Source organism: Salmo salar, chromosome ssa01 (genome assembly GCF_905237065.1).
Source record: "Salmo salar chromosome ssa01, Ssal_v3.1, whole genome shotgun sequence".
Taxonomy (NCBI): Eukaryota; Metazoa; Chordata; class Actinopteri; order Salmoniformes; family Salmonidae; genus Salmo; species Salmo salar.
Window position 1 is genome coordinate 142,586,891 of NC_059442.1, and position 11,409 is coordinate 142,598,299.

General features: G+C 44.4%; 1 protein-coding gene across 5 annotated transcripts in view; it reads right to left on the reverse strand.

Annotated features, from left to right (window-relative positions):
* Positions 1-5,060: 5,060 nt before the first annotated feature.
* The window catches only part of coq4 (coenzyme Q4 homolog (S. cerevisiae)), a 34,098-nt gene continuing 27,749 nt past the window's right edge, over positions 5,061-11,409 (reverse strand). For 4 of the 5 annotated variants that reach the window (XM_045718451.1, XM_014133949.1, XM_014133948.2 and 1 more), the window contains 6 exons: positions 9,628-9,780; positions 9,073-9,169; positions 8,828-8,930; positions 8,605-8,734; positions 8,423-8,516; positions 5,061-6,890 (listed from right to left, as the gene is read on the reverse strand). In XM_045718451.1, the coding sequence (XP_045574407.1) occupies positions 6,698-6,890; positions 8,423-8,516; positions 8,605-8,734; positions 8,828-8,930; positions 9,073-9,169; positions 9,628-9,780 (770 nt within the window). In that variant the 3' untranslated portion in view covers positions 5,061-6,697. 5 annotated transcript variants of the gene reach the window in all.

Here is an 11,409-nt window from a genome sequence, read left to right on the forward strand (position 1 = left end):
GCCTTTCAGGTTATGTCAATAAAGGACTTGTTTTATTGTGGAAATAGATATCTTTGTACCTGTTTCCTCCAGCATCTTCACAAGGTCCTTTGCTGTTGTTCTGGGATTGATTTGCACCAAAGCACGTTCATCTCTCGGAGACAGAACGTGTCTCCTTCCTGAGCGGTATGATGGCTGTGTGGTCCCATGGTGTTTATACTTGTGTACTATTGTTTGAACAGATGAACGTGGTACCTCCAGGCATTTGGAAATTGCTCCCAAGGATGAACCAGACTTGTGGAGGTCTACAATCTTTTTTTCTGTGGTCTTGACTGATTTATTTTGATTTTCCCATGATGTCAAGCAAAGAGGCATTGAGTTTGAATGTAGGCCTTGAAATACATCCACAGGTACACCTCCAATTGACTCAAATGTGGTAAATTAGCCTATCAGAAGCTTCTAAAGCCATTACATCATTTTCTGGAATTTTCCAAGCTGTTTAAAGGCACAGTCAACTTAGTGTATTGAATGTAAACTTCTGACCCACTGGAATTGTGATACAATGAATTATAAATGAAATAATCTGTGAACAATTGTTGGAAAAATTACTTGTGTCATGCACGAAGTAGATGTCTTAACCGACTTGCCAAAACTATAGTTTGTTAACAAGAAATCTGTGGAGTGGTTGAAAAACGAGTTTTAATGACTCCAACCTCGATGTATGTAAACTTCTGACTTCAACTGTAATGACAAAAGAGAAGCTGCATGTATCTAATTATAGACAAGTTGACTAACAAATAGCCTACCAAAATTTCGGAAGTTATAAGTGGAAACATAGGCCTATCTAAATCAGGCAACAAAAAAAATCCTGCATCCCCTCTCAAAAATTGGTCAGCTGTCTGTGACTGTAGCCTACAGCGCATTTTTTTTATATTAGTGGGTTAGGGTCGGGTGCAGGCCTCAGATTTTCACTTTTCACGTAGCCAATAGTTGGGCAGTTGCATATGTGTTATTATCAATTGCAGGCGGGTGCGGGTGAACACACAGATGACCCATGCATCCTGTAGCACAAACTCAAAAAAGTTCTGGGACACTAAAGTCCATGGAGAATAAGAGCACCTCCTCCCAGCTGCCCACTGCACTGAGGCTAGGAAACACTGTCACCACCGATAAATCCATGATAATTGAGAATTTCAATAAGCATTTATCTACGGCTGGCCATGCTTTCCACCTGGCTACCCCTACCCCGGTCAACAGCCCTGCACCCCCCACAGCAACTCGCCCAAGCCTCCCCCATTTCTCCTTCACCCAAATCCAGATAGCTGATGTTCTGAAAGAGCTGCAAAATCTGGACCCCTACAAATCAGCCGGGCTAGACAATCTGGACCCTCTCTTTCTAAAATTATATGCCGAAATTGTTGCAACCCCTATTACTAGCCTGTTCCACCTCTCTTTCGTATCGTCTGAGATTCCCAAAGATTGGAAAGCAGCCGCGGTCATCCCCCTCTTCAAAGGGGGAGACACTCTAGACCCAAACTGCTACAGACCTATATCTCTCCTACCCTGCCTTTCTAAGGTCTTCGAACGCCAAGTTAACAAACAGATTACCGACCATTTCGAATCCCACCGTACCTTCTCCGCTATGCAATCTGGTTTCAGAGCTGGTCATGGGTGCACCTCAGCCACGCTCAAGGTCCTAAACGATATCATAACCGCCATCGATAAAAGACAATACTGTGCAGCCGTATTCATCAACCTGGCAAAGGCTTTCGACTCTGTCAATCACCACATTCTTATCGGCAGACTCCACAGCCTTGGCTTCTCAAATGATTGCCTCGCCTGGTTCACCAACTACTTCTCAGACAAAGTTCAGTGTGTCAAATCGGAGGGCCTGTTGTCCGGACCTCTGGCAGTCTCTATGGGGGTGCCACAGAGTTCAATTCTCGGGCCGACTCTCTTCTCTGTATACATCAATGATGTCGCTCTTGCTGCTGGTGATTCTCTGATCCACCTCTACGCAGACGTGTCGTCATTTTGTATACTTCTGGCCCGTCTTTGGACACTGTGTTAACTAAACTCCAGACAAGCTTCAATGCCATACAACTCTCCTTCCGTGGCCTCCAACTGCTGTTAAATGCAAGTAAAACTAAATGCATGCTCTTCAACCGATCGCTGTCTGCACCTGCCCGCCCGTCCAGAATCACTACTCTGGACAGTTCTGAATTAGAATATGTGGACAACTACAAATACCTAGGTGTCTAGTTAGACTGTAAACTCTCCATGCAGACTCACATTAAGCATCTCCAATCCAAAATTAAATCTAGAATTGGCTTCCTATTTCGCAACAAAGCCTCCTTCACTCATGCTGCCAAATATACCCTCGTAAAACTGACCATCCCACTGATCCTCGACTTCGGCGATGTCATTTACAAAATAGCCTCCAACACTCTACTCAACAAATTGGATGCAGTCTATCACAGCGCCATCCGTTTTGTCACCAAAGCCCCATATACTACCCACCACTGCGACCTGTACGCTCTCGTTGGCTGGCCCTCGCTTCATACTTGTTGCCAAACTCACTGGCTCTAGGTCATCTACAAGTCTTTGCTAGGTAAAGCCACCATAGCAGCACCCACCCATAGCACGCGCTCCAGCAGGTATATCTCACTGTTCACCCCCAAAGCAAATTCCTCATTTGGCTGCCTTTCCTTCCAGTTCTCTGCTGCCAATGACTGTAATGAACTGCAAAGATCACTGAAGCTGGAGACACATATCTCCCTCATTAACTTTAAGCACCAGCTGTCAGAGCAGCTCACAGATCACTGCACCTGTACATAGCCCATCTGTAAATAGCCCATCCAACTACCTCATCCCCATACTGTATTTATTTATTTATCTTGCTCCTTTGCACCCCAGTATCTCTACTTGCACATTCATCTTCTGCACATCTACCATTCCAGTGTTCAATTGCTATATTGTAATTACTTCGCCACCATGGCCTATTTATTGCCTTACCTCCCTTATGTTACCTCATTTGCACACAATGTATATAGACTTTTTGACTGTATGTTTGTATGTTTGTTTATTCCATGTGTAACTCTGTGTTGTATGTGTGAAACTGCTTTGCTTTATCTTGTCCAGGTCGCAGTTGTAAATGAGAACTTGTTCTCAACTAGCCTACCTGGTTAAATAAAGGTGAATGAAAATAAAATAAAAATAAAACAGGTGTTGTCCCTAAAATCTCCTCCCTGCCAGAATTCTTCGCCCCTCGTCACGTGAACGCGCACTCACTCAGTTCTTCATTGCTGCGACTTGCTTGCTAGTTGAGATTTCTGCTCTTCACTCCGTTGTCAGTTTAGCCTACATTTCACTGGTCTTAGTAGCAGAAAGCATTTTTTATTTGTGTCCTTCAAGGCAGCTGTCAATGATCACGTTAGGCTGCGTTTGATTAGATTTTTTATGGCGGTTTGATCGCGGGGGAGGCACTAGTAATGTCTGTAGTTTTCGGTTTGGCTATTTGTTTCAAGTGTTTTAGTCTGTAAATAAATCTCTTTGCCAAAATTCGTCATCTTTCCCATGTCTTATTCGACTACTAGTTGTTCTGAAATGTTTATTGCTTGCCTACATTTTACTCCCTCTATTTTTAATATAACACACATACACGATTCATTTCGGTTTCCTATCCTGACGTGGAGTTTGTTCTACATAAAGTATTTTTTATTTACATAAAGTAAATTTCACATGCTGTTGTGCAAATGGAATAGACAACAGGTGGAAATTATAGGCAATTAGCAAGACACCCCAAATAAAGGAGTGGTTCTGCAGGTGGGGACCACAGACCACTTTTCAGTTCCTATGCTTCCTGGCTGATGTTTTGGTCACTTTTAAATGCTGGCGGTGCTTTCACTCTAGTGGTAGCATGAGACGGAGTCTACAACCCACACAAGTGGCTCAGGTAGTGCAGCTCATCCATGATGGCACATCAATGCGAGCTGTGGCAAGAAGGTTTACTGTGTCTGTCAGTGTAGTGTCCAGAGCATGGAGGCGCTACCAGGAGACAGGCCAGTACATCAGGAGACGTGGAGGAGGCCGTAGGAGGGCAACAACCCAGCAGCAGGACCGCTACCTCCGCCTTTGTGCAAGGAGGAGCAGGAGGAACACTGCCAGAGCCCTGCAAAATGACCTCCAGCAGGCCACAAATGTGCATGTGTCTGCTCAAACGGTCCGAAACAGACTCCATGAGGGTGGTATGAGGGCCCGACGTCCACAGGTGGGGGTTGTGCTTACAGCCCAACACCGTGCAGGACGTTTGGCATTTGCCAGAGAACACCAAGATTGGCAAATTCGCCACTGGCGCCCTGTGCTCTTCACAGATGAAAGCAGGTTCACACTGAGCACATGACAGACGTGACAGAGTCTGGAGACGCCGTGGAGAACGTTCTGCTGCCTGCAACATCCTCCAGCATGACCGGTTTGGCGGTGGGTCAGTCATGGTGTGGCATTTCTTTGGGGGGGTCGCACAGCCCTCCATGTGCTCGCCAGAGGTAGCCTGACTGCCATTTGGTACCGAGATGAGATCCTCAGACCCCTTGTGAGACCATATGCTGGTGCGGTTGGCCCTGGGCTCCTCCTAATGCAAGACAATGCTAGACCTCATGTGGCTGGAGTGTGTCAGCAGTTCCTGCAAGAGGAAGGCATTGATGCTATGGACTGGCCCGCCCGTTCCCCAGACCTGAATCCAATTGAGCACATCTGGTACATCATCTCTCGCTCCATCCACCAACGCCACGTTGCACCACAGACTGTCCAGGAGTTGGCGGATGCTTTAGTCCAGGTCTGGGAGGAGATCCCTCAGGAGACCATCCGTCACCTCATCAGGAGCATGCCCAAGAAAAGAAAATGGCCTTGCCGAAATCCCCCCCCCTCTAATTTCCTTAATTTTGTCACTTGAGTCAAATACTTTCTGTGGCACACAGAGTTAAATGACCTTGGCTAAAGCAGATCTGATTGAATAGAGCCTTTAGTCTTTTCATAATGCTGTACTACTGTACTAATCCCAGAGTCATTGAAACGGGCACCAATAATGTGCAAAGCATTTATTGATGAGCGACACATCTCACCCGAGATACATGAACAGCACTGTGCTCATCATGAATACATATAAAACACATATTACATGACTGCCATTCTTTACAGTAAATGTGCCATGTGTGATACCAATAGGGCTATGTCAGATAGAACATTTTTTAAGTCTTAGTGTTTTACTGATACCAGACGAGACCTTACTTTTTCTATCAACAGTCATCAATTGATGACTAAATAACCCCTCATTTCCAGGTCACATTGCCTAACCGGCAGCAACATGCTCTCCCTTATCCTCGGTCTGCCCAGCCTGGTGATGATTAGGTGGTTGAAGAATGCCAGCTGGTAGGTCTAACACAAGACCCGGTTCTGACTAGATGGGATATGTAGCCTACAGCTTTTGTCAGATTTTACTTTTATTAGCAGGTTAGGATAATTAACATAGCAGATTAGGTGAATTAGGTTAAGACCTCAGGAAAAGGGTTCAGGTTAGCTAACATGCAAAAACAAATCACATTTACGCATTCATTTTACAAAAGCTGTAGCTTATCCCCTCTAGCCATGACCTACAAGATCCTCCTCAAGGTTGTTACAAAAAGTGCCTTGCACTCAATAGGTAGGTTAACATTGAATCATTGTGACATGTGTAATGGAAATGGCAGATATAGTAGAACAGAGTACCACAGTATGAGCCATAATACCCATAAAAGCTACCAGTCAAACAGGGAAATGGTTCCAATCGTTTTTCCACCATTCATTTTTCCCCCCATACGGGATTTTTAGCAACCACTACAAATAAGGGCTGTGTTTTGTGTAAGCTTACCCTGCTGTGATGATTTGGTAACGGTGTAAATCTCTCTAGGTCAAGGTGACTTTTAAAAACAACAAATACACTTTTTCGCAAAAACATTGCTACAGTGTCCAATAAAAATGAAGAGGCTGAAGTGTTCCCATTTAGGTAAATTGCGTGTATGCCCTCCCAGGAGTGCAAGTTTCACCATGGCACGGACCGTGGTGATACTTCGCACAGAATTATTCCAACATGACACATTTTAGTGAATTATTGCACACTATCCATGCTACCCGAGACCTGAAACAGACAAGTGCGAGGGCATACAGGCAGGAGGGCATACAGATAGGTCAGGTCAAATCGTATTGGTCACACACACACAAGGTTAGCAGATGTTATTGCGAGTGTAGCGAAATGCTTGTGCATCGGAACTAGAAGCACAAGAATTTCGCTACACTCGCAATTACATCTGCTAACCATGTGTATGTGACCAAGAAAATTTGACCCATCTGTATGCCCTCCTGCCTGCCCCCCCACTTGTCTGTTTCATTTCTCAGGTAGCATGGATAGAATGCAATAATTGACTAATATGTGCCATATTCGAATAATTATTTGTGTCCGTGCCATGGTGAAAATTGCATCCAGCCCTCTGGTAAATCCTCTGCACCCACTGTGAATATTGGCCTTTCCTTCCTTCACTTGAAATCATGGGGGAAGCTTGACACAATTGCTATGACTCAGTCAGTCCACATACAATGCCTAAATTACTGTATGACATCCCTCCAAAGAGTCCCTGCATTCTGTCCCATCTGGTTGTACAGTGACCTCTGACATTCGAGGTCAGTGCTAAGAATCTAATGTGGCTTTCTGGCTGGTGGCCGTGATGGTGAGCGGGGGAGGCTCGATGTTCAGCTCCTCTCTCAGGTCCTCCAGACTCTGCTCCCAGCGGCGCTCGTAGAAGATGCTGAGGACACAGCGGGCCTGCCGGCCATTCCTCACAGCCCACGGTCCCAGGGACGTCACCAAGGGCTCCAGACGACTGCAGGAATGGCACAAGGAAACAATCAGCCCGTAATAATTGCATTACTGTACAGATACCAGACTGTGATGTCAATGGTTATTGTATTACAGAGCAGAAATAATTTACAGTCAAAGCCAATACTCATAAAAATCATGATGACAGACTCCCATTCCCTTCAGTCAATAACTACAGTGTGTTGATCATAACTAGCTCAACTAGCTCTGTGACACTTGCAAATAAAAAACAACTATATTGTCTTAGTTCCCTGAAGGAAGTCAACCACCTAAATGTCAGTTCTCTTTACACCTCAGGGTGCTGCTCAGGTGTGTGGTTGATTACCAAATATCAGAGGTGTCCAGGAAGTGTATGTTCCATTCACAACCAGTCTCCCTTAGAATATACAGTATAACTTCGTGGAAACTGATGACATCACAGATAAATCTTTACATTTACATTACATTTAAGTCATTTAGCAGACGCTCTTATCCAGAGCGACTTACATTACCCTCACAGTCCTGTGGTAATCTGGTGAGGAACACAAACTAACATTACCCTCACAGTCCTGTGGTAATCTGGTGAGAAACTCAACAAACTAACGTTACCCTCACAGTCCTTTTTGAGGGACACAAACTAACATTACCCTCACAGTCCTGTGGTAATCTGGTGAGAGACAAACCCAACACGCTAACAATACCCTCACAGTCCTGTGGTAATCTGGTGAGAAACAAACCCAACACGCTAACAATACCCTCACAGTCCTGTGGTAATCTGTTGAGAAACACAAACTAACGTTACCCTCACAGTCCTGTGGTAATCTGGTGAGGAACACAAACTAACATTACCCTCACAGTCCTGTGATAATCTGGTGAGAAACACAAACTAACATTACCCTCACAGTCCTGTGGTAATCTGTTAATTAAGGAACACAAACTAACGTTACCCTCACAGTCCTGTGGTAATCTGTTGAGGAACAAACACAACAAACTAACATTACCCTCACAGGCCTGTGGTAATCTGTTGAGGAACACAAACTAACATTACCCTCACAGTCCTGTGGTAATCTGTTAAGGAACACAAACTAACGTTACCCTCACAGTCCTGTGGTAATCTGTTGTAAAACACAACAAACTAACATTACCCTCACAGTCCTTTGATAATCTGGTGAGAAACTCAACAAACTAACATTACCCTCACAGTCCTGTGATAATCTGTTGAGGAACAAACACAACAAACTAACATTACCCTCACAGTCCTGTGAAATCTGTTGATGAGCAAAGTCAACAAACTAACATTACCCTCACAAGTAATCTGTTAAAAAACACAACAAATGAACAATACCCTACCAGTCCTGTGATAATCTGTTGAGGAACCAAGACAACAACAAAAAAATCAAAAATCTTGGGATGTATTCAATAAACATTGCAGAAATGTAACGAGTAGAGCCAAGACTACTTCCTATTCAACATGGCAGACAGTCAGTCTCCTGAAAAGGACCCTGGTTTATATCACTACATACAGTATGAATAAGAAGAGAGCCTGATGGGCAGCACCTTGTGGACAGACGGAGCGGTCCCAACACTGCTCCCAGGATGCACATGGGCAGGCCAGTTTGAGCAGCCTCAAACCACTTTACTGCCACTTCACCTGAGTTTGAGGAAGTGAGAAAGAAAAGACATGTAGTGAAACACACTAATACCAATACTCTCAGTGAATCCCCTTTCCCCAGACTCACCCAGCATGTTAGTGGGCATGCCTAGTAAGGTGTGTAGTAAATCGTGGACTTCTCGGTACCTCTGCATGACGTACGCTAACTCCTCATTATCCACAAATTTCACGTTCACCCTCGAGTCAGGGGTCACCCTCTGAGAACGAGAGACGTAGAGGGATACGAGGATTGGCAAATAACCACTACGCTTCCTCTGTAAAGAGATCAATTATGTCCTTCACAAACTCACATTGTCCTCAAGGAAGCGCAGGTACTCTCTCCCAAAGGATCCATCTGGAAGGGAGGCCATCTTGGACAGATCCAATGTGGATAGTCGGATCCGTGGGCGCTCACTTACACAGAAATAGGTGAAACATACGCACATGAGCATTCACAGACAAGCAATTGTATACACAACTTATTTAAAATCATTGAGATGTATATTTAAGGGTGTACGTAAACAGAGTGAGATAGACAGCAGAAGTTGTGACATACGTTAGAATGGTATAGCCCTCAGGGTCTCCTCTCATTCGATCCCGAAGCGTCATCAGGGCCAGGTGTCCTGTCGTCTCTCCCAGCACTGCCACCATGTCTACATGGGGAACACAGCTTACAGTGAAGAGAAATGTGGTACTTTTTATTGAGAACATGCAGTACATTATGTTATACCAGAGTCACTTTCAAGTTATTTCTCACCCTTTTGAATAATTTATATTTCAAGGACTTGTTTAAATCAAAATAACATCTACGACATAGTTTCCCTATGACTCTTTTAGTTTCTTGTTTTTCTAAAATGTCGGTGTTTTCCACACCTTGATAACTAGGGATCAAAATGACACATGACAACCATTAAATAACCCTGCTTGATATTGGGTACTGTGCGTAATGAAACGCAAATAGTTTGAGTTTCAAATGCAAAAGAAAGGAAAGTAAAACAGTGAACAGAGCCTACCCACATGTTCTGTAAGAACAGATAAGCATGCCAAACTCCCTACAGATGCAAAATGACCATATGAAAGTAGCACAACTGGAAGTGGGCATCCCTCTCACCATGTCTGTAGGGGTCTTGCAGAGCTGCCACCCCGGAGCCGACAGCCAACAGGGCTTTCTGGATGGGGCTGGTGGGGATGTGGCCTGTGTACAGTCCGTCATACTGCCTGTCTACAGAGTCCACGCCACGGTGCTGCTGCCGGACACAAAGGGCTGTGGGTGACACCAAACAGCATCAGACATACAGTAGAATACACATGGACATCCCATCAGGACATGGTATTAATACTGTAGTGACCTTAGTACTTAGAGATCATGGGACCACAGGTAGTTTCCAGTGCTCTGTTTCCAGTCAACACCTTACAACTGGGCACATACGTCAATTCAACGTCTATTCCACATTAGTTCAACGTAATTCAATGGTTCAACACAAGACAAAAGAGTTGATAGTGGACTACAGGAAACTCCAACACCATCATTAAGTTTGCCGACGACACAACGGTGGTAGGCCTGATCACCAATAATGATGAGACAGCCTACAGGGAGGAGGTCAGAGACCTGCCAGTGTGGTGCCAGGACAACATCTACCTCAACATGAGCAAGACCAAAGAGCTGATAGTGGACTACAGGAAAAAGGGGTCCGAGAATGATCCCGGGGCTATAGTGGAGCAACATCCCCTCAGGAAACTGAAAAGACTTGGCATGGGTCCTCAGATGCTCAAAAAGTTCTATAGCTGCACCATTGAGAGTATCCTGATTGGTTGCATCACCGCTTGGTATGGCAATTGCTCGGCATTCGACCGCAAGGTGCTACGGAGGGTAATGCGTATGGCCCAGTACATCACTGGAGCCAAGCTTCCTGCCATCCAAGACCTCTATACCAGGCGGTGTCAGAGGAAGGCCCCCAAAAAATTGTCAAATACTCCAGCCATCCTAGTCATAGACTGTACTTTCTGGTGCCGCACGGCAGGCAGTATCGGAGCGCCAAGTCTAGGTCCAAAAGGCTCCTTAACAGCTTCTACCCCGAAGCCATAAGACTTCTAAACAGTTAATCAAATGGCTACCCAAACTATTTTCATTGACCCCTGTTTTTAAACTGCTGCTACTCGCTGTTTATTATCTATGCATAGTCACTTTACCCCTACCTACATGTACAGTACATATTACCCCAATTACCTCGAATAGTATGTACCCCCGCATATTGACTCGTACAGGTACCCCATGTATATAGCCTTGTTATTTTTTATTTTGTGTCACTTATTTTTCTTACTTTATTTACATTTGTATTTTTATTTTATTAACAAATATTTTGTTACTTACTTTTGAAAATTCTGCATTGTTGGTTAAGGGCTTGTAAGTATGCATTTCATGCTAAGGTATTTGGCACGTGACAAACCAGTGTGTGCCCAGTGGGTTGTGATAGGAGTTTTTCCTTTGCACTTCATGAGATCATATGACAATGAATAGGTAATCAATACTGTGTTTTGTAGCCCTATACAAAACGGACTCTAGTCCAAGGGGTACTAGGCCCACTGTACCCTTTTCTAGGGAACCCCTACACATTTTTAAGAATACAATGTGCGGCTAAAATGAATTGTCGACACTGAAAATATAAAATTGCACAACTGTTTATCAAACAGTTCTTCCATTATAGGTATTTTGGCCTTGCTGCAGTTATTTTCATTTAGTTCGTTTTATCCCTGCTGCTTCAGGGAACCCCTGACAGCACTCTGAGCACTTCTTGTTTGAAGTTTTATTAGTCGTACTGTATGTACAGGATATGTATGGTATACATAGCCCAACGAAATGAATAGTTGCAGGTTCATTCTCGAAAATGCAACA